This window comes from Hyperoodon ampullatus (assembly GCF_949752795.1).
Source record: "Hyperoodon ampullatus genome assembly, chromosome: 16".
In the NCBI taxonomy this organism is placed as follows: domain Eukaryota; kingdom Metazoa; phylum Chordata; class Mammalia; order Artiodactyla; family Ziphiidae; genus Hyperoodon; species Hyperoodon ampullatus.
The window spans coordinates 60,335,026-60,357,437 of NC_136929.1; the positions used below are offsets into that span (position 1 = coordinate 60,335,026).

The following is a 22,412-nucleotide window of genomic DNA, read 5'->3' on the forward strand; positions in this document are numbered from 1 at the left end:
TTACTAATATTTTATTATTCCTTACAGAAAAATGCACATTTAAACAAAAGTCCTTAAAAGAATAATCTCATTTCCACTTAAGTTGAAAGCATGATACTATTCTAAATGTCTGCTGTGTACACTACATCACCAAACAACCACTACTTACTCAGGTGTTGAAGTAACACAGCATGATGGTCTTCAACAAAATACTCTGACAGCTACTACGACACTTATCTCCTTTCACAAAGAAAATCAAAAGCAATGACATACAAACAAAATAAGCAATTTAAATTTTAAGAAAAGTGATACATTTTATAGTAAATAAATCGCCAAAAATGAAGTTGCCAAAAACATAAATTTGTCACTTTGTTATACTCTATATAAAAGACACTGAGACACAAAATTATTGGACTGCAGACTTAAAATAGTTAATGAGGTCTACACTTCAGAATGACAAAAACCTCCACCCAACTCTGTATCTCTATCAAAACAAATATTTTGCATTAAGAAAGATTCCCTTTTAAATATCTATATACGTATTTCCATTTAATACTGTTAATCAAACCCACAGTCATATTTATTTAAATAAGAATTAAATAAACTGCCCCAAGTACTGATTTCATTATCACAAAACCTAAGTATTTTAAATCACAACTTCAGGATGGTATATTGTATACATTGGTTCCTTAGATAACATTAACGAGCATATTTTTAAGGATATATTGTCATCTGTAGGTCAGGTAAAGCTTTATTAAATGGTAAACACTTTTAACAGTGCAGAAATACAAGTTTCAAAAACAAATACATTCAGAAGATCTGCTGTTCAAATAATATCTTTTCAAAACCAGGTGGAGGAGTATGATAAAATTCACTGAACTGGCAATCCAAAATTGCACTGTCATCAACTAGAGATAGAAAAAAAGAAAATAAATTAGAAGCAAACACCTTAATTTGAATGAATACATAAATTATAAACTGTTTTCATAATGCCATAGTATTAATAGGCAGGAAGAATAAACTCATATGCTATCCAGGTTACAAAACATGATCCTATTGGGTAAAAATAACCACAATGAAGAATAAAATCTATCAAGAACACTGAAAGGAAATACATCAAAATATTATTAATAATTATTTCTAGATGATGTAAATATCGGTAATTTGAGTTTTTCCTTACTTACCTGTCTCTTCTCAATTTTACACATTAAGATAAATTACTTCTTAAAAAATATTTTATTAAAAATTTATAGATTCACAAAGAGTAGCAAAAATAATACAGAAAGTCCTGTGTACCCTTCACTCAGCTTCCCCTAGTGGTAACATCTTACACAACTACAGTATAATATCCAAACCAGAAAACTAACACTGATACTAACACTGTTCATTAGACTGCAGGCCTTACTTAGCTTCTACACATTTTTACCAGCATTTACTCAAGAGAAATGAATGCATATATCCACACAAAGCCTTGTACATGAATGTTCACAGCACCTTTATTTATAATGGCCAAAAACTGGAAACAACTAAATATCCATTAACAGGTGAAGGGAAAAAACAACTGTGATATATCCACACAATGAACAATACTACTTGGTAATAAAAATCAATGAATTGTTGATACATGCTACAACATGGATAAACCTTAAAATAATTATGCTGAGTAAAAGCCAGACAAAAAAAGAATACAAATTGTATGATTCTATTTATATAATACTCTAAAAATGCAAGATAATTTGTAGTGACAGAAAGCAGATAGTGGCTGCATGGGGTGGGTGGGGAGAGGTGAGCAGAAAGCATTAAAAGGGGGCAGGAGGAAACTTAAGGGTGATGAATATGTTCATTATCCTGACTGTAGTGACGATATGGGTGTTCACTTTATAGCTACTTGTTAAACTGCACATATATGTTTAATACACATTAGTATTTTATACTTCATAATAAATGCAGAAAAAAAGTTAAGTACTGGATTTGACATTCATGAAGTCACTAGTGATTTTAACAAGGGTGGCTTCAGTGAAGTGGTGGTAAAGGCAGCCACACCGGTTGAAGAACAGGTGAACGATACAATATAAACAGTGATGGAAGCTATTCTATAAGAAATGCAGCCATATAAGAAGGGTAAACAGAGGACTGGTGAGGGTATGAGTTTAAGGGAGGGTATTTTGGAATGAGAATGATTCAGAATGTTCAACAGACATTGAAGAGAGAGGTTGATGACATGAGACAGAGACGAAATAATGACAGTAAAGTCCCAGAGTTGGGGAGTTTGACATCTCGACCAGAGACTGAATTTTTTGAACATGAAGGGCACCACTTCCTCTAAGATGGGATGGGAAGAAGGCAAGACTGGAGTAGATCCAGAAAAGCTTCAGGAGGATGGGGGGGAAAGCTAGAGTTTACCACTGATGGTCTGTTTCTCTATAAAGTGGAAGGGAAGGTCAATCTATGGAGAATGAATAGGGAATTGAAGAACTACAATGAAAGTCTGGAACGTGCAGAGATGTAGCAACACTTTTCTTTAGTGTTACGCAGTGTTGCCTCTCCATAGGTTGAATGCAAGAACTGACAAAATGAATGACTGGATGGATCTAGGATTAAGGATGGGATAGAAGACAAAGGGTAAGGGAATTTGAATTTTATTTTTATCTTTGATAGTATCTGGCTAAAATATTTGATTTAATTGGACTGATTTATCAATTTCAATTTATAAAATATATTACACTATATATTTTACTACCTTTAACTTTATTACATTTAAAATAATGCCAAATCAAAGAAACTATTTAGAATAAAAATCTCATTTGCTATATTCATTTATAACTCAGTCATTCTACTGATATTTATTTCATTTCTCAGACTAAACTATTTTGAATATTAAGCTACATTCCCATGTATTTAAGTAAATACATTTCTTTTAGGGTTACCCAATATTGCAAATAAACTAACCTATATCAAGTTTAAATACACCTTTACATGCAAAGATATGCAAAGATACAGAAGGCAAAAATCACTGAAAAGTAATAATTTAGGAAAAAAAGATAAATGAAAACCTTAAAATAAAGCACAGGCTATGACTGTTATTATCAAATTATTAAATATTTTTATTTGTTACTGTATATTTTTCTGCCACCCCGAACAAACACTGCTACCTTTCTAGTAAGTTACTACAAAAAAGTTAACAATTAGTTTTTATTATGGCTCAAATCCTTAGATTAATTGATTAAAGTAATTAAATGAGAAAATGTTTTTAGAGCAACTAAAACCACAGGCAGAAAAATCATATACCTGTTGATTTAAAGTTGATAACATAAAAAATGAAGAATAGAGTGATAAAGGCACAGTGTTTATGTATATTTTTTATAAAGAGAGACACCTTATTTTTTAGAGATACCAATAAAATAGTTAAGAATAAAATGGTATAATGTCTGGCATTTGCCTCAAAATACTACAAGGAGGGGGAGATGAAGAACAGGAGGACTGCAGGGAGGGGATGAAACGTGACTGGCTACTAGTTGATAATTGTTTGAAGCTGAGTGGTGGGTACATGAAAGTTCATTATTCTATTCTCTTTACTTCTATATATGTTTGAAATTTTCTGTAATAAAATTAAAGTAACTGGTACAGAGTCATCTCTAAGTAACCCAATTCTTGGAGGGATACACTTGTACAGAAACTATAGTACTTACACATACATGGCTATCAAAAGCAAAACAATCAGTATGAAACCATTCTAAGTCAATATTTCTCTCAGAGGAGTTTTAACATTTAGGTAATTTTATAAAGGTAACCAATGCTCAATCTACATGAAATTCCCATCCCTATTTCCAAAATATTCTTTACAATTACATTTCCTGGCCATCTAACCCTCTCTAACAACTGGCAGAAATATCTTTTTGTAAATTCCATAAAGCTTTTTGGAACTTTCTAGAATATAAGACTATATGATATAAAAGGGAATATGGTTATTGCATATTTAAGCATAATCATTGTACTTAGCAAGTTTATTTTTTAAATATATGGGGAATAAAAACTTTCCTTAGACTTGCCAAGTGGGATTGTGATAACCTACGGAGTACACTACAGAGGTCCTTATTAACTTGTCCAGCCTTCTGAATGACAGTTATAAAGTTAATGAAAATGCCAAGCAAAAGTTAACATATATCTAATAATGTTTAGCAATATTTTAGCTTACCATAAACAACTGGATACACTGTCCCTCGTATACCAGATGCTGGACAATGCATGTTTTTTCCATTCAAATATACATTTAATTCTACATGGTCATATGTAATACCCTAGGAAGCAAAGTAAATATTAAAAAGGGTAAAAATATACATGTTCCATAAAAACCTGAACAGTCAGAAAGCACTGATTGGGGAGCATGGAAACACAAAAAACTAAGCAAAAGGTCACAATAGCTTGTATTAAGGTTTACAATTAGGTAGAATTCACTTGAACTGAGCTAAAAAAAATTAGTGGTGATTATGTGGGGGGAAAAAGGTAAAATCCCAAGAGTCCACATTAAAGGTAAAACTAAATCTTAGTATTATATTCAGATAATCTGGATTTTATATTTTGAATATTAAGATGATATAATTACTATATACTGTAAACAGAAAGACCTTTTAAACTCATATAGAAAACACTGCTCTTTATATATAGAATTTGATCTCAAGGGGGGAAAACAGTGAAGTTTTCACCATTAGGGATTATTATCTGTCACTGCTTTCAATTGTGATGAATTGTCTTTATACAACTTATTTCCAAAAAGAAATGATATATTTCTGTATCTCTTTACCTTGGCTTCAAATATGTCAAGTGTATTACCAAGGTAAAGTGGGTATTTACAACTGCATATAATTGGTAATTAGTATCAAGTTGAAAAATGGAAAAACAACAGCTCAAAAGACTTTAAAAAGACAATAGAATAAAAATATATTACTTAGTACATTATTAATGGTACACAAATCACAATAACAATTATTATTATGAAAATGCTGGAAAACAAATAATCTGTATTATGTACCAAACACTATTCTAGGCACTTCAAATTTACTCATTTAATCCTCGTAAGATAGGTATTTTTATTATCCCCATTTTACTGATGAGGTAGCTAAAGCACAGAGAGGTTAAATAATTTACCTGAGTTTGCACAGTTAGGAAGTGGCAGAGCTGGGATTTAACCTCATGCAGCATGGCTTCGGAAAACTTAATTGCCACGCAATTCAAAACTTCAAAACTTTTAAGAACTTTTATACTTTTAAAACTCTAAGACTTGGTACAATATTTACTAATTGATGACAAAAAGAGAGCTTTACTTTGAAGAATTAAGAATAGACAGTGGAGACCTTTCAATAGAAACCATCACAGACCAAGAAGCAACCACTTCAAGGATTTCTGACTGTGGATAAATTATATGAACCTACAAGCTTTTAAAAGTAGAAAAAGATCTTACAGATGATCTAGTCTTAACTCCCTCACTCTCCAGTTAAGACAGCAAAGGCCCAGATGAGTCAATGTGTTAAGTGCTATAAAAGATTCTCAAATCTTAGCAAAGCCAGGGTTAGACTAAACACAGAAAGATAAACGTTTTTTTTGTTTCATTTCAGTTTACGTACTTAAATAATAAAGTTAAGTGATGGCTAGGATTAGCTTTTTTAATGAAGTCGTCTGTTTTCATTTAGAAAACATGATTACAAAAATAAATAAATAACATGATTCCACAAAAAGCAGTGTGTCTCTCCCTTTACAGGATTACCGGGAATCCAGCAGTTCAGATCAGCAGGCTGTAGTCTGGGCACCCTTCCCCACCTGGTGGCAGCATCACCTACTGCAAGCAAGCAAATTTTCAACCCCGCCCTCCAGCACCAATACGCAGCACCCGAGAGAGAAGCGAGGAAGGATGTGAGAACCCTTGCCCTCCAGCAGCAGAGTTTAAGTTCAAGTATTTTCTAACTTAATCTGTCCTTTTTTTTTTTTTTTTTGGCTGTGCCACGTGCATGAGGGATTTTAGTTCCCCGACCAGGGCTCGAACCCATGGCCCCTGCAGTGGAAGCGCTGAGTCCTAACCACTGGACCTCCAGGGAATTCCCTTAATCCGTCCTTTTATATGCTCTAGAAACTAGGTTTGATTCTCTCATAATGATACCGAGAAATGTGATGTGTTCTAAGGATTTATCAATAATTATTTGCAGGTTTGGTGAAGCGACTCTGAAATTAGACTGCCTGAGATCACTCCAAATAAGAAGTTATTACTTAACTTCTAATCTGTAAAATGGTAATAATAGTACCACCTATTTCACAGGGTCATTAAGAGGATTAAACAATTTAATCCCTGCCAGGCACTTAAAGCCGTTCTGGCCCATAATAGATGCTAGAGAAGTGTTTGCTATTATTATTATTGTTACACAGAATGTTTATGAAACTTCTCTGAAATTAAACTGAAAACTGCAATTTTAAAATGTAATCTGCACTTTTCAAAACTATATATAAAAGGAAAAAATAAGCATAAGCTTTTTCAGGAATGCCTCCCTGGTGCTGTAGTAGGCCCTGTTGGTACTATATGATTACTGTATAAATACAATCATTTGGTTAGATGTTGAAAGCTTGTTTTTCTAGATTCTCCTGAGAGAATGGTATATGACTGAAATTCTACACATATGAGAATGTTTTTCCTGTCTTATAATTCATTCCTCTTTTCCTATGCTATTGTCAGTAATTTAGTGAAATTTGTTCTCAAATGTTTAAACTAGGAAGATAAAGTTAATAGAGTAGGATAATGTTTTACTCTTTCAGGATTCTGCTTATATTTCATCTTTTTGAGTCCTTTTATCAGAATGGGCATAAAAACTCAAAGTCTAATTTATTTATTTATTTTAATTTTTGGCTGCATTGGGTCTTCATTGTTCTGTGTGGGCTTTCTCTAGTTGTGGCGAGCAGGGGCTACTCTTCGTTGCAGTGTGTGGGCTTCTCACTGCAGTGGCTTCTCTTGTTGTGGAGCACGGGCTCTAGGCGCACAGGCTTCAGTAGCTGCAGCATGTGAGCTCAGCAGTTGTGTCTCGTGGGCTCTAGAGCGCAGGCTCAGTAGTTGTGGTGCACGGGCTCAGTTGCTCCGCAGCATGTGGGATCTTCCTGGACAAGGGATCGAACCCGTGTCCTTTGCATTGGCAGGCGGATTCTATTTTTTTTTTTTTTTTTTTTTTTGCGGTACGCGGGCCTCTCACTGTTGTGGCCTCTCCCGTTGTGGAGTACAGGCTCTGGACGCGCAGGCCCAGCGGTCATGGCTCACGGGCCCAGCCATTCCACGGCATGTGGGATCTTCCTGGACCGGGGCATGAACCCATGTCCCCTGCATCGGCAGGCGCACTCTCAACCACTGCGCCACCAGGGAAGCCCTGGCAGGCGGATTCTTAACCACTGCGCCATCAGGGAAGTCCCTCAAAGTCTAATTTAATAATGCTGACAGACTAAAAATGACATTCTTAAATCTGTCAATTTGAGGTATCAGTCACCTCGGGGAATGAGACAGGAAGGCAAGAATAACACACAGTAGAAGTTCAGTACATCAACAAAGAAAAACATTTGTTACTGATTAACCTTTCTTATGTTTGAATTTCATTTTTTAGTGTAAACAGGTTGACGGCACCAACCTGACTTCAAGATTCTCTTCTACGAAATAACCATTTGAATAAGGGTGTTCTACATTATGGGCATCTGGCAATGACCTACAAACAGAGAACCAACTATTCGAAAGGAAAAACAAGGAAAAGCAGATTTTAAAAATGGTTTATGCCTTTAGTTTCTTTTAGTTAATTTAGGAAAAACATACTTTCAATAATTTACCTATTTGAAGACTCTTCTTCACATTTTTTAAATTGCATAAAAGATCAGACCATAATTAAAAATCATTTCCACATCTTCCTTCACTCTCTTCAAAATACTGTCTACTTCTTTAATTCAATAACCTGGATTTACCTTGTTTGTTTTATCTTATTATTAGAAACTCTAATTATTTACAGATTCCTTTCAACTTGGTATGAGAGCCAGGAACCCAAGGCTCTGCGTAAGGAGACCCAAGAACTCTGTTCTCAGTCAACAGCTAATGGCCTGAACTCAGTGTATAAAAGGTTCTTGGACAACACTGTTTGAGAGGAAGTATCTGGAAAAAGGCAGAAAGGGATCTTTGGATTACATTTTCAATAGGGTGGCTTTGGTAGAGACTTAAATATATCTAGTTGGGAATAAAAACAGAGAAGTCAATAATATGTAACTCCTTCTATCCCCTGCTTTCTAAAAAAAGTTTTCTACAATCAAGCCTTAGAATATTGAGTCAGTTTTTTGAAGAGTTCTGAAAGTGAAGCAAGTTTAATAGGGTTATGTTTAACGAGGACCAACGCTCCTGATAAAATGCTGAACTTCTTTAACAGAAGTTCATAACAAATTAAGCAATAAATGTCAAATTTTTCTCGAGATCTCCAGCTGCAAAAATACCTAATATTTTCTAATATAAGGGTTAGCAAACTTTTAAAATTGTGGGCCAAGATTTCTTTTATGTGAGAGAAGCAGGAAATGATCAGCAGCCAACCTGTCATCAACTCTCCCTTAAATGGAAATAAGGGTTCACACTTATTTTCCTGGCCAGTGGCAGCTCTAGAAAGGAGAAGGCAGTTAGGTAAGGCAGCAGCATCTGCATCAAGTGCTCTCTTTGGAAAATGTACTACCTCATTAGATCCAATTCTGGTGCTTTGGGATTCAAACCACAAACTCAGAGGCAAAACTAGAAATACTAAAAGCAGTTCAAGTTTAATAATTAACAGTGGAAAACAACTCCACAAGAAAACTCACCACCACGTCTCCCTCCTGTGGAAGGCTGTTTGCTGGCAGCCTATTTTTCTCCTCGTTGTTGTGATATAGGGCTCCATCATTTCTCATCACCAGACTGTGCACATCTCGGCCAAGAGGGATCTGATTCAAGTTAACTTTCTGAGTTGCAACGCCAATACCCCAGATTCCTAAAAATATAATAATTTAAATGCTCCCCAAATCTGCAGTATACAAATATGAAAGGAGTTGTTTTTAAAGAAAGTGGCGTATTATCACTAAACTATTTTTTTGTTAATCTTTAAAAAAATTCTTTTAAAAGTAGTTTGCAAGCTATACCGTGTTCTCTTGCAGATGTAGTACAGCCTGGGAGATAAGCGAGTGGGCCCTGGAGTTGCACTGCCTAGGTTTCAATTCTGACTTTGCTATGTCATCTTGGGCAAGTTACTTAACCTCCCTCTGCTTCCTCACCTGTGAACTGTGGATTCTAACAGTACTATCCTCTTAAAGTTATTAGAAGATACAGCAAGATCATCCAAGTGAAGCACTTGGAACAGTGTAAGTATTAAAAAAAAAATGGGTAAGTAAAGCACAGAGTAAGTATTTTTAAAAGATACTAGCTATTGTCATTATTATTATTATTATTCTCTAAAAATATTATTAAAAAGCTACACAATGAATTTAAATGGCCTGGGGTTCTATTTCAAGCACCACCTCTGAGAAGCAGGAATTTACTGTCTTTACTTTTTGCATCTATAATATGTGACAAATAATATATGACCTGGTCAGTATCATGGAGAGGAGAAAAATAATGATAAAGTGTAAAATCATTTTCTTATCCAATACCTTAAGTCCATGAGTTTAAAACCTTTTGGTCTAAATTGACTTTTAAAGCAAGCAGCTCTCTTCTTAATCTAACAGAATACCTACAGCTCCTGGTTACATCTCAAAGGGTTTCCTTCTCAGTTTTTATCAAAATCAGTTAGGAGAAATTCTATAGATCAAAGAATGTTTGAAGACCATGTTGTCAATCAATCAGTTTTCCTGGATTGAGTGAGACCATCAGAAAGCTACATGTCTGGACTTCACTGTCTTGGCCTCCTAAATAATTTGATTATATAATTTATCCTCCAAGGTGGGACAAGAGTGACAGCAGGTGATAATACTAATTTCATGGGACAACAGTTCTAGACAGGGTTACAGAGTCCCCTTACTCCTAAAGAACTGTGCACACTGTGATACACTTGGGCACAACTGCCTGAAGCTTTTACTAAGGGAACAATGCTACAAACTCCAATAATGCACTTATTCTAGAGATATTATTGAGGATAGCCCCCTTTATAGAAAATCCACATAAAAATTTGTATTACATTTCCGGCTCAAGGAACTATTCGCTTATCTTGAGAAAAGGTATGTTATACTTGAGAAGATTACAGTAACCAGAGACATTATGCAGCCAGTGAGTTAACTTACAAAAGAATGGAATGGAGGACAGATTCAAATTTATTTCACACACTTAAGAAAAATCAGTATTTAAAATGAGTTTAAAAAACAAGCCCCAGAGGAATATTTTATGTCATTCAAGTAAGAGTAAGAGCAGAATTAATTTACTCCACTCTAGATTTCCTATTCTGTACGTATATTACTCATGCCATGTTTCACTAGACATTTCTTTATAATAAAGCCTTAAAAAATTTCCCCATATTCAACACTGCCACAAGTTAACTAATTAATAACTACCATAATACTCATGTAGAATTGCTATACAACTCAAGAAACTTCAGAATTAAAAAAAATTTTTTTTTAATTTTTAATTGAAGTATAGTTGATTTACAGATTCATAAATTTTTAAAGAGACTTTAGACTTCTATCAGAATTCTAAACCTGCCAATTGCTTCAGAAGACATTGAATCAGGGAATCTTAATAAGAGTTAAGGGAAAAACTCAGGATCATAAGATTAATTTTATCCTAAGATAAAACAGCAAGAGTCTACACCTTATATGCTTGACCAAATGAAATGGTTCATCTAGCTGCCACTAATAATTAACCATATTAATAATAATGCTTGTGCCTTAAACTGAACCAGTATGTCGTGTCTTTAAAACACTTTCATACATACAGCTCATGTGAAGCAGGAAGGGCAGCTCCTGTAATCCATTTTATAGATGAGAAAACTGAACCTAATATAACGAAATTGACTAATTAAACCAGGATCACACAATAAGATGTGGAAGAAAAAGGTCTTCTAAGTAAGAGTTTAGTGTTTTTTTAATTACCTCATTAATCTTTTTCATATATTGAAAATTACTCCTCATATTTAGAATAATTAGGACTTTTAATAGTAAAGTACCATTATACCAACCTGTGGACTGGATTTTGAATTCAAAGTAGCTTTTGTTTTGATGTAAAGGTGCACTGGCTAAACAACCTCCTGTTCCACATATTCTTCTTCCATTTTTTACAATGACAACATCCGTTCCTAAACAAAAGAATATAGACACTGTGTAAAGTTTTATATTCTCTTATCCAACAATCAAGGTTAATTTGTTTCACTTTTAACCCTTGGTCTCCAAAAAATAGGGAGACTATATATACTTTGAAATATAAAAATACTGATAAATTATTTAAAATATTTAATTTACTTTTTTCCTGGGAGAACATTAATATTAATTTGTGGCTAGAAATCTTGTTTAATTAGGCAGTTTCAAATAAATAGTAATTCTGAATTATACTGAATATTTGAAACACTTTTAAGGTAGAAGTAGACTTTTTTTTTTTTTTTTGGCTGCGCCACGTGGCTTGCGGGATCTCAGTTCCCCGAACCCTGGACCACGGCAGTGAAAGCCCAGAATCCTAACCACTAGGCCACCAGGGAACTCCCAGAAACAGACTTTCTTAAATTTTAGCCAATGAATCAATTTGATGATTTCATAAATATCTTGATTTAAATAAAAACATAAACACTTAAAAGAAACTGGCAAATTAGTACCATTTGCAGTTCAATCTAAACAAATCAATCTGCTAAAAACTGACTGAATGTCTACTAGGTACAAGGTCCTATGCTAGTGCATTTTGGTCAAGTAAGAATTGAAGATGAATGGAACACGGAAAGGAACATACATCTATGTTCTTGAAATAACTGACACGGGGCTTCCCTGGTGGCGCAGTGGTTAAGAATCTGCCTGGCAATGCAGGAGATACGGGTTCAATCCCTGGTCCAGGAAGATCCCACATGCCGCGGAGCAGCTAAGCCCGTGAGCCACAACTACTGGGCCTGCGCTCTAGAATCCGTGAGTCACAGCTACTGAGCCTGCGTGCCTAGAGCCCGTGCTCCGCAACAAGAGAAGCCACCACAATGAGAAGCCCGTGCACCACAACAAAGAGCAGCCCCTGCTCACTGCAACTAGAGAAAGCCTGCGTGCAGCAACGAAGACCCAACAAAGCCAAAAGAGAAAAAAAAATGGGGCTTCCCTGGTGGCGCAGTGGTTAAGAATCCGCCTGCCAATGCACGGGACACGGGTTCGAGCCCTGGTCCAGGAAGATCCCACATGCCGCGGAGCAGCTAAGCCCGTGAGCCACAACTACTGAGCCTGCGCTCTAGAATCCGTGAGTTACAGCTACTGAGCCTGCGTGCCTAGAGCCCGTGCTCCGCAACAAGAGAAGCCACTGCAATGAGAAGCCCGCGCACCACAACGAAGAGTAGACCCCGCTCGCCACAACTAAAGAAAGCCCTCGAGCCCTGGTCCAGGAAGATCCCACATGCCGCGGAGCAGCTAAGCCCGTGAGCCACAACTACTGAGCCTGCGCTCTAGAATCCGTGAGTTACAGCTACTGAGCCTGCGTGCCTAGAGCCCGTGCTCCGCAACAAGAGAAGCCACTGCAATGAGAAGCCCGCGCACCACAACGAAGAGTAGACCCCGCTCGCCACAACTAAAGAAAGCCCGCGCCCAGCAATGAAGACCGAACGCAGCCAAAAATAAATTAAAAAAAAAAAAGAAATAGCTGTCATGGAAAAATGCTAATTTTAGGATTTTTAAAATGTTTGTAAGACAGCTGCTGTCAATCATATTGTAAATACGTAAACAAGATTTTAACATCATTAAATGCATTGTATTTTCATGGAAAATTTTAGTTCAAATAACATTTGGTAGATGAGAGTGAGAAAAAGTCTCTTGATAATGTGACTCCAATACCAATTCTTTTCCAAATATTGATTTAGGAAAGCTTATCAGAGAGCATGAAGAAAGTTAACAAAATTCTAATACATAAGAAATATCCCATAACATCGAGGCATGTGATTCCCAAGATCTGTAACCAGTATGACTTTTCTGGTAATAAGTGTACAAGCCAAGCAGATCTGGCTGTGAGAACTGTAGGGAACTCCTCCAGAGGGGGTTAAATAAAACTAGAACATAGTAACAAAAGGTATTGACAGGGAGGCAGGTCTCTCATTAACTCACTGTTGAATTCATACCTAAAAAATTATTTGGGACAAATACATAAGAGAAATACCAAATTTTCAGATTTTATCACAATTCTAAACTGGTTGATTTAAGAAAGACACTCTGTTATTTAAGATAAAACTAAGATCTTATTATATGATTATTAAAAACTTTTAGCATCCTTTTTTTTTTTCCTAATTACAAATGTTAAACCGCAAATTCTGGGAAAGTGTCTTTATACATAATTTACATCTGGCTGCCTCATATACCTCAGCAGTTTCAACTGGAGAACATCTAGGGCCCAGCTCCTCCTTGATGGCAAAGACCATGGAGTGCTTGGCATCCAGCAGACGCTGGACAAATAACTGATACAGAAATGAATGAATATGCTCTGCTAAGTACTGTGTAGTGGACATGTAGCATCTGTTTTCCCTTTCCCAACAGACTTTGCTCTGGAGATCAAAACAGTTCCAAGGAAGCTGACTCAATCTCTGGTTTCAGGGGTACAGCTTTGACCTAGGTTAAGTCAATCAGTACATTCCACATTTCCTGGCCACAGTGACTGAGTGAAAAACGGTTATATGACCTAAGCCACTACCATCAGAGATAGTCTCAGGACTTTTGCAGAGAAAATGAAGGGATAAAGATTCCCTCAGTCTTGCTGGGTCTGAATGAGGACGCCTACAGCCCAGGGAGAGGCTGCAAGTTATCATGGATGCCAGCCTTCAGGAATAAGCAGCAGAAGACAGAGGAAAGAGATGAAAAGAAGCTCAGTCCTTAGCAGCACTGAGTCTTCCTGAAGATAGTGCTGCTTTTGTACTTTTTAAATTTACATGAACCAATAAATTTCCTTCATTGTTTCAACTGTTTTGAGTTGCAGGTTTTACAGCTTGTAACTGAAAGCATCCTAAGTGAAAAACATTTCAAAGAACTATGCAAATAAATGTGTTTTTTTCATACCCAGCAATACTTTTTGGTTCTCATACATAACTCTGAGTTGGAACCACAGAACCAACTCTGAATATACTATTATTCTCTTACTTCAATTTCATTTCTTATCTCCAAGGCATTCTGCTAGGTACTGAGATGTTTTATACAGAAAGATGGATATATTCACAGAACATTTTATAGTGTTTGTGAATCACTGGGGAATTATCTTAAGCTTATTCCATTTCTCTTTTTTAAGTACAAAGATATCCTATATTTGGATCTATGTGATTTGTACAGTTTCATTAATTATTAAGATTGCTTAGAAAGCCAAGGCAAATTTGAGTATAGCCAGAACACATATAAACATAGCCAAAGTGTATTTTTTAAAAAACGTTAGACATTTCCAAATGAATGGCATCCCTTTCAAAGTAGCTACCTTGGAAGACATTGATTTCTAAAAAGTCAATTCACAATTAAATACGGAGGTTGTGGTAAAAATGAAGATATTTATAAAAACTACTCCACAGAAAATCCCAAGAGGAATTCCAAATCGTTTTAAGTGATGCAGCATCACCAAAATAAGTGACAACTTTGAAAGAGACAACATTCATTTTCATATGACATGTATAGACTATTTTCTTAACAAAAAACGGCAATCACATTCTTTAGGTGACCTAATACAGCCTTTCACATATCCAAATACATGCACACTCACTCAGTGTGCTTCTCATATTTCAACTTAAGATCAACTGATGCTTGAAACCTGTTCCTAACTTGATGAGCCTCTCCTCGTATATTATTTGCTTTCTAAAATCATGCTTCTTCTGTGATTGAAGAATTTGAATTTACTGGAAGACAGGTTAAGAAAAGTTTCCACGCAGAAGGTAATGGGGGATGACATTACTCTACTGAAAGATGCTGGGCAGCTTTGGAAAAAGGAGAACATAGTGGAATGAGTACAAGTGACTGGTTCTTCGTAGAAGAAGAGACCAGAGAAAAGGAATACTTTAAAGAGCAGATTGTAGTAATTCAGGAGTTTGGAAGTAGAGATAGAAAGAGCTAAAGCTGACCATACGCTCCAGGAACTACGTGTGGTTTTCCTTTACTGTGTTCCTAGCATCTAAAACAATGCCTACCACATAACATCAGTCAATAAATATCAGTTGGGTGAACGAATAAGTGAAATGGAAACATTTTCTGAGGGAAATTATAGAATTTGAACGTGTCTATAAATGATGATGAATAAGAAATAAACAGATATACATACATATATATTTATGTATCAGGGTTCTAATTACACTTGGGATATCTAAGAATTAAAATACCCACGTACAAAGTGGTAAACAATTATCACATTTGTGATTTAGTACATGCTACAGACATATAATGAGCAGAGTATTTCCAGATTTATAAAGAATCTGGGCCGGAGAGGGTTTTGCTATAAATATTAAGAATTCCCTTTGTTATTTCAATGCACTGTCCTTCAGCCAAAGAGATGTGGGAAAAACTGAAAGTGCAGATGTATACTTTGAAGAGAATAATCCGCAAAACAAACAGTACTCTGAAATAATTACAGTGGGAAATCTCTCCTTCTAGAACCATATTCCAGAAGCATGGAACTACATGGGACAAGTCTAAGAACAGAAATAATAAGGTGGTGAAAGAGGGTACAGAGGGGAGGAGAAGAACGTTAGGAGACAAGCTGTAAGCTCATTTGACACTGGAAGGAAAAAACATAGATGCGAAGAAGCAAAGCGCTGTTTTATTTCTGCAATAGCCTGACCTGCTGGGAAGAGGCCGGTCAGGAGAAATGACAACACCTCTAAGCGTGACTAACAGGGGTCGGACAGTGGGAGGTTTTCGTTGAAATGACAGGTTCTGACCTGAGCGGTGGCTTCACGCTTCTGCAACTTGCCTTGTTTTGACTTTAGGAGATGAGAGGAAAATCATTTCCAATAAAACAACCGATAAATGATGGGCTAAGAGAAAGCTGTCAGGGCAGAGGAAGGAGCCGAGGACAGCTAAAGCTTTCTGAAAATGTGTGGCACTGGACTGGGGCTCGGCAGTGGAGCACTGTAGGAGGAGCACAGAGTCCTCCCCACTCCCCTCGAAGGTGACGTCTTATAAGAGTCCCAGGAGGCGGCAGCCGGGAGGACACTGCTGTGGAAACGGGTAGGTCCACACACCCATCTTCCCAAGACAGGAGCTGACAGGGCTGCGCAGCTCTGAACGCAGAGCCGGGCCGAGGTGGGGTCGGCCGGAGTCTGGAGGAGAACCGCGAGGCCAAACCGGGTCGAAGGCAGCGTCACAGGGTGAGGGACAGGGGGCGGAGCCCGGGGGGGCCCGGCAGCGTGCGGTCCTCGTGACTCTAGGCTGACCCCGACCAGCCGCGCCCGAGCCGGGGTGGGGCGTTGGGTCTGGGGAAGGGAGAGCCCTTACCCATGTGCTGCGTGTCCAGCTGCACGGCCGGCATCTCCTTCAGAGGGATGTGGCCCGTCCCGCCATCTCTGCAGCACCGCAGGCAGCAGAACACCGAGGCGGCCATAGCTCAGGGACCTCCGACGCCGCCGCCACCGCCTACCGCGCCTAGACCGCGATGACACCACCTCTCACCCCTCTGCTCCGCCTCCCGCCCCCTCCCGAGAGCCGGAGGGCGTCTGAGTGGAGCACGGAGGCCGGTACCGCGACGCCGCAGGCCGAGAAGGCGCAGCACAGGCTGAGGCGAAGCCAGCCGGGGCAGAAAATACGGAGCACCGGCTGGAGGAGCGGGGCCGAGCCGGGGGGCGGGGCTAGTGGCGAGGCGAGGCGGAGCGCGTGCCGGACGGGCGGGGAACGGCGTGCGCCTGCGCGCGGGAGACTTTTCCTTTCGGGCCGACCAGTCTGTGTGCAGATACTGACGGCTGCTCGAGCTTGTCTGGTCTCTACAGAAGCTCAGGGGTCTTCGGGTGCTGTATTCTTAAAACTGTGTCCCCCACTTCGACGTTATCTTTAGGGATGAGTTGACAGAGGCAATTCTGCCTGGGGGAGTGGGAGCTGATTTAGAAGAGCCCCACAGTTTCCCCCGCGCGCCCAGGAGTGAGAGAACTTTGCCTCCTGGGAGAGCCTCCGCCACACACCCCCATCACGCCCCCCCTACCGTGGCGGGTTTCTGAAGAGTTTTCTCAAGTCCTAAACAGACGCACAGGGCCCGGGAGTAATGGCTGTTAGTGACTGCACCGTGGATATGCACCCGGCGCTCTAAGTTGTCGGTCCTGCTGCATTTTAGGTGCAGAGATGGGCGTTCCGTGACCTTTGGTGCCGCGCGGTCGCGGGAGCCCAGGAAGCCACCCCGGGAGGGGACCCCTGGGGGGGGGGCGGGGCGGGAGGGCGATTCTTGACCGGCCTTCCAGGCTTACCCTGTTCGTGGACAGAGGATTCGGATTCTCATGAGCGTGATGGGAACTCGGAGGCAGCGGGAAGGCTGCGGGGCCTCCAAGGGAAGTACTCAGTTCCTACCGCGTGGTCTTTCTTGCGTCCACGTAGGATCCTCCCGTGGCGAGCGCCTGTCATCTCCGTGCTTACTTAGATCATCCGCCCCTGATCCATTTTTGCATCTTATGATATCATTTGGCGTCTGGAGATGGTCTGGGACAACCTCTAGAATTAACCTGTCTCAAGCCTCTGTTCCCAAATAAGGTTTCCATCCTGAAGTCTTCCCCAGGGTTCAAGTCTTGGGAAACCGGATGCGAAATGCCCCCTTAGTATGTAATGGGTTCCTCTACACAACTTTTTAGTGACCTGAGTACAAATATCCTTTATGGAGAATTTTTCTCCTCAGAATAGGAGAATTTTTTCAGGGTCCTGGGTCTCTTTGATGTTTATACAAATGGTGTTTTCATTACAATACTTATGAAAACCTCCAAGTTTTGTACTTTGAGATTTAGTTATCATAGGATTGGTAACCAAGGTGATTACTGAACCCCTCACTGCCTATAAAGTACTTTCTTGGTAATCATTTTACACATGAAATTTTATTTTACTGAAAACCTTGACCAATATTCTGAGAAGTGTTAACGTTCCAGTTTTTTCCATTGGGAAGGAGTGGGGAGTTGAATAGAATGCTGCAGAAACAAAAATTTTCTGCCTGTGTGTGAGGTAGGCACTCTTTCACATCCGTATCTAACTGAATTCTTGAAAGGTTTGAGAGTGAATATTGTCTCTACTTACAGATGAAGAAATGGCTTGGAGGGATTAAATAATTTGTGTAGCCTCAGATGACTAGGAAATAAACAAGGTAGGATTCAAAACCCATCAATCTGACTCCTAAGCCTGTATTGGCTCCCCCAGATCATGCTGCCTCAAATTCTGAAGTTCTAACTCTTGCAATTAATGCTACAATCCTCTTAAATGTGCTCTCAGTTCAAAATGCAGATGTGCACTTTATTTTTGTATGCTTCATTAATCTCTAAACTGGCCATAAACTTCCATAACTCATGTGTTTAGACAATAAAATAAAATCAGTTGTTATAAGGTAAAATATTCAGAAATATTATTAAAAGTAGTTAGTACATATATTAAATATATAATAAACATTCAAGCCATTCAGGTTAGTCACATCTTCAGTGAAAAGCCAGAGTCTTAGATGGCTGTGAATTGGCCATTACTGTAGAGGCAGAATTGCCCTAGCCTTTCCTGGCTAGAAAAGTAATTTGCTGGGGCACTGCCCAGTGAACTTTGCCCCCATTATAGCAACTCAAGTGTACTCAGCAGTATGAAGCAAGCAAAACTGGTCAACTCCTGAGACAGACTTCCCTGTCTTGGCAGATGAATGCCATCCATGAGCTCGCAGACCTTATTCCTTCTTATATCTGGGATTCTATTATCCTTTCATTATTATTTTCAAAGAAATTAGCCTTTCTTTTTGAAAAGCACAATGTTGGAGCTATTTTGACAGTCTTTCACATCTATCACTTTAAATAACCATCACAAATAAACCCTACAAAAAGTTTCCTAATAGTTAGTTAGAAGGTCGTTTATCTATGTCAAAAGCAATAACAGAGAATGACTACTTGAAAAAAAAGTCTGTCTGCTTCAGCGACACATGCCAGGAACTCAAGAACTGATAGGACAATAATGTAAAGCATGTGCTTCCGAGTTGACTTTAACATCGTGCTCAGGATTTTCTTTAATCGTTTTTACGCAAGCCAGACATCTCCTGTTAGTCAACGCTACTCCCTGTACTGGGTCATACAAAATGGTTTCTTTCTTAAAAACTCATTTATCAGTGTATTAAGCCAAACTTTTTTTCTTGGAGTAATCCAAGCCACATTTGTGATCTTTTAAAAATCAGAAACATTACAAAAACTCAGACTCCTAAAAACTAACAATGTTACTAGAGCCTTGATCTATTCATTATTATAATTTTGAGTAATAGTAACTGACATTTATGTGGTGCTTACTGTTGCCAGGCACTGTTCTAAGTACTTTTTATAAACTAATTTAATCCTTGTAGCAACCCCATGATGTCAAGCTGTCTTCCACTTTACAGATGCAGAAGCTGAGGCAAAGAAAAGACAAGAAATGTGCCCAAAGTCACATAGGCAATAAGGGAAGTTGGACTCAAACCCAGGCAAGTCTGGCTCTAGAGTCTGTGTTCTTAGCTGCTATGCAAACTGCCTCCCTAGGGTGCTACATTCAAGAATAAATACCCAATTTTCTTTTTGTTTCCTTCTCTCCCTTACTTCAGAAGTTGATATTTGATATTTCAATTTACCAGGCAGGGACTTCCTTGGCAGTCCAGTGGTTAAGACTCCTCACTCCCAATGTAGGGTTTGATCTCTGGTCAGGGAAGATCCTGCATCCCACGTGGCGCAGCCAAGAAAATGAAATGAAACGAAATGAAATGAAATAAAATAAATTTACTTGGCATTAGTTGCACTCACTTAATCTGGGTTTGCTAAATTATAATGTATATTGCCGATATTCAACAACCAAAAATAAGGCAAATAGCATTGAGACACTTTTTCTTACAACAGATTGACATTAGTCATCTTGCAGCTTTGCTGTCAGCAGCAGCATAGAACATTTTCCAGCAGTGTCCTTCATCGCGTGTCTCTAGATGGCCCAAAGAAAAGGATATTTAGTACTTTCAATTGTTAAGACACTTAAGCCAGGTTGAGATGGAAAGTATAGAGATCTGGCATTAGGAAAGAAAAAGAAGATGGGGTAAAATAAAGGAATTTGATAGAGGTACAGAAAAATAAGAATAATAGAGGGTAAAGCAGAACACTTTTTTAATATTAAAAAGGAAGAAAAAGAAGCCAATAGCAAGAGCTCTATAAATAAGGGGCCAGGGAGTAAAAAATGTGATTTACCAAAAACTTTAGACCTGGAAGAAGTGTACCTTCATCTCCTTCCCTTCTGTGGATGATAAAGCAGGCTATCTTTATCATGAAGTGCCTGTTCAAGTCTTTGCCTTTTTAAAAAAACTGAACCGTTGTTTATTCATATTGATTTGTAGGAGTTTTTTTTAATGTATTCTGGATAAAAGTCTTCTGTCAGGTATAAAATTTTATGAACATCTTTGAAACCGAGCAGGACCCTGTGGGGCCCTCCTGGGAACAAAAGCCTTTCTGTGTCCTCCGTTTTTATATTTGCAGGAAAAAGGCTTCTGTCTCCTCCTAGACAGACCTTCATGAGTACCAAAGAGCAGATTCAAACAGTTGCTGATCAGGGAAGTAAGGGGATGCAGAAACAAGGGAGGAACAATCAAAAAACTATAGTGCAGGATCCTGGTTCCTCCTCAAGGGATATACGTGTAACAATACCCTTGAGTTCTGCAGGAACTAAGGTCCCCACCCAGGTAGAGGATGATAACTTCAGGCTGAGCTGCAAGATTCCTGGAGCACTGCCCTGTTACGTCACCACCAACCAACCAGAAGAAAGTCTCACACCCTGCAGCCCTCACCCCAAATTTTGCCTGTATAAGCTTTTCCCCCCAGACCAGGGGAGTTCAGGGTTTTAGAGCACAAGCCACCCATTCTCCTTGCATGGCCCTGCAATAAACCTTTCTCTGCTCCAAACTCCAATGTTTTGGTTTGTTTGGCCTCACTGTGTGTTGGGCACACCAACTTGTGAACTTGTGTTTCATAACATTTTCTCCCAGTCTGTGGCTTGCCTTTTTGCTCTTTTAGTAGTGTCTTTTGATGAAGTTCTTAATTATAATTAGATCCAATTTATTAATATTTTTCCTTTATAGTGAGTGCCTTTTGCATCTGTTCAAGAAATCTTTCCCTACCTATGAGTTTACTCTTAATTTTTAAAAGTCAGCATTGATCACCACATTCATTGATTTATGGAATCTCTCACTAGGATTTTTGGCTAATAAGCTTTGTTGATAAACAGTGCGGGCTCAGTAGTTGTGATTCACGGGCTCTAGAGCACAGGCTCAGTAGCTGTGGTGCACAGGTTTAGTTGCTCTGCGGCATGTGGGATCTTCCTGGACCAGGGATCAAACCCCTGGTCCCCTGCATTGGCAGGTGGATTCTTAACCACTGCACCACCAGGGAAGTCCCTGGTGTTACATTTTAGGTTAGCTGTAAATCCTAAATTTTGATTGCTGATCAAAGTAGCTTAGTATTTCATTTGTTGCACACTCAATAACATTGGGAAAGAGTATACTTTTTCTATGAAATAATTTTTAAGGGTTCACTATTTGACAAACCCTATATGTCTATTGTCAATAAGTTTTAAAATAACATTTCTTTTTTTATATATAGGCAGTAAAACCTCATAGTCACATAGGTTATGTTTGTATACTTGTATATTAACTATAATTCATCATACAAGTGATTTTTGACATCTTAATGATTTATTTCAAAGCTGTATCATTGCTTAATGGAATAGGAGAAATTATTTCATGTGAATTTCCTTTAATTATCATACCAATAATTTATTTTCATATAAATTCTTCTCCAACATTATGTGGCTCTTCCCATTTTGTGATTGTGCCATTCTGTAAGGAACAAGACTTTTACCCTTTTAATTAAAAGATTGAAAAAAATTCCAATCAGAGTATGACAGTTTTCTAACATTTCCTTTAAATATTAGAAATATTATATGTTTTGCCAACTTTATCAACATTTCTCTGTAAAATGTACACTTAATCTTGATGGTTTCATTGCTTCACTAGAAAGGCATATTGGCACAGTGGGTACTTTATCTGTGAGCAAAGTTATGGAACACAACTTCAAATAGCT

The 22,412-nt window shown here is 38.3% G+C and overlaps 1 protein-coding gene across 2 annotated transcripts; it reads right to left on the reverse strand.

Annotated features, from left to right (window-relative positions):
• Positions 1 to 727: 727 nt before the first annotated feature.
• On the reverse strand, positions 728 to 16,720 carry SPRYD7 (SPRY domain containing 7; the record flags this gene model as incomplete). Of its 2 annotated transcripts, XM_079721833.1 has the most annotated exons (5): positions 728 to 887; positions 4,175 to 4,277; positions 8,827 to 8,993; positions 11,166 to 11,282; positions 16,615 to 16,720. In XM_079721833.1, the coding sequence occupies 5 exons, from the start codon at positions 16,718 to 16,720 to the stop codon at positions 790 to 792; spliced, it is 591 nt and encodes a 196-aa protein (XP_079577959.1). In that variant the 3' UTR covers positions 728 to 789. The 2 variants fall into 2 exon arrangements, with proteins under 2 accessions (XP_079577959.1, XP_079577960.1); XM_079721834.1 differs by lacking the exon at positions 4,175 to 4,277.
• Positions 16,721 to 22,412: the final 5,692 nt, after the last annotated feature.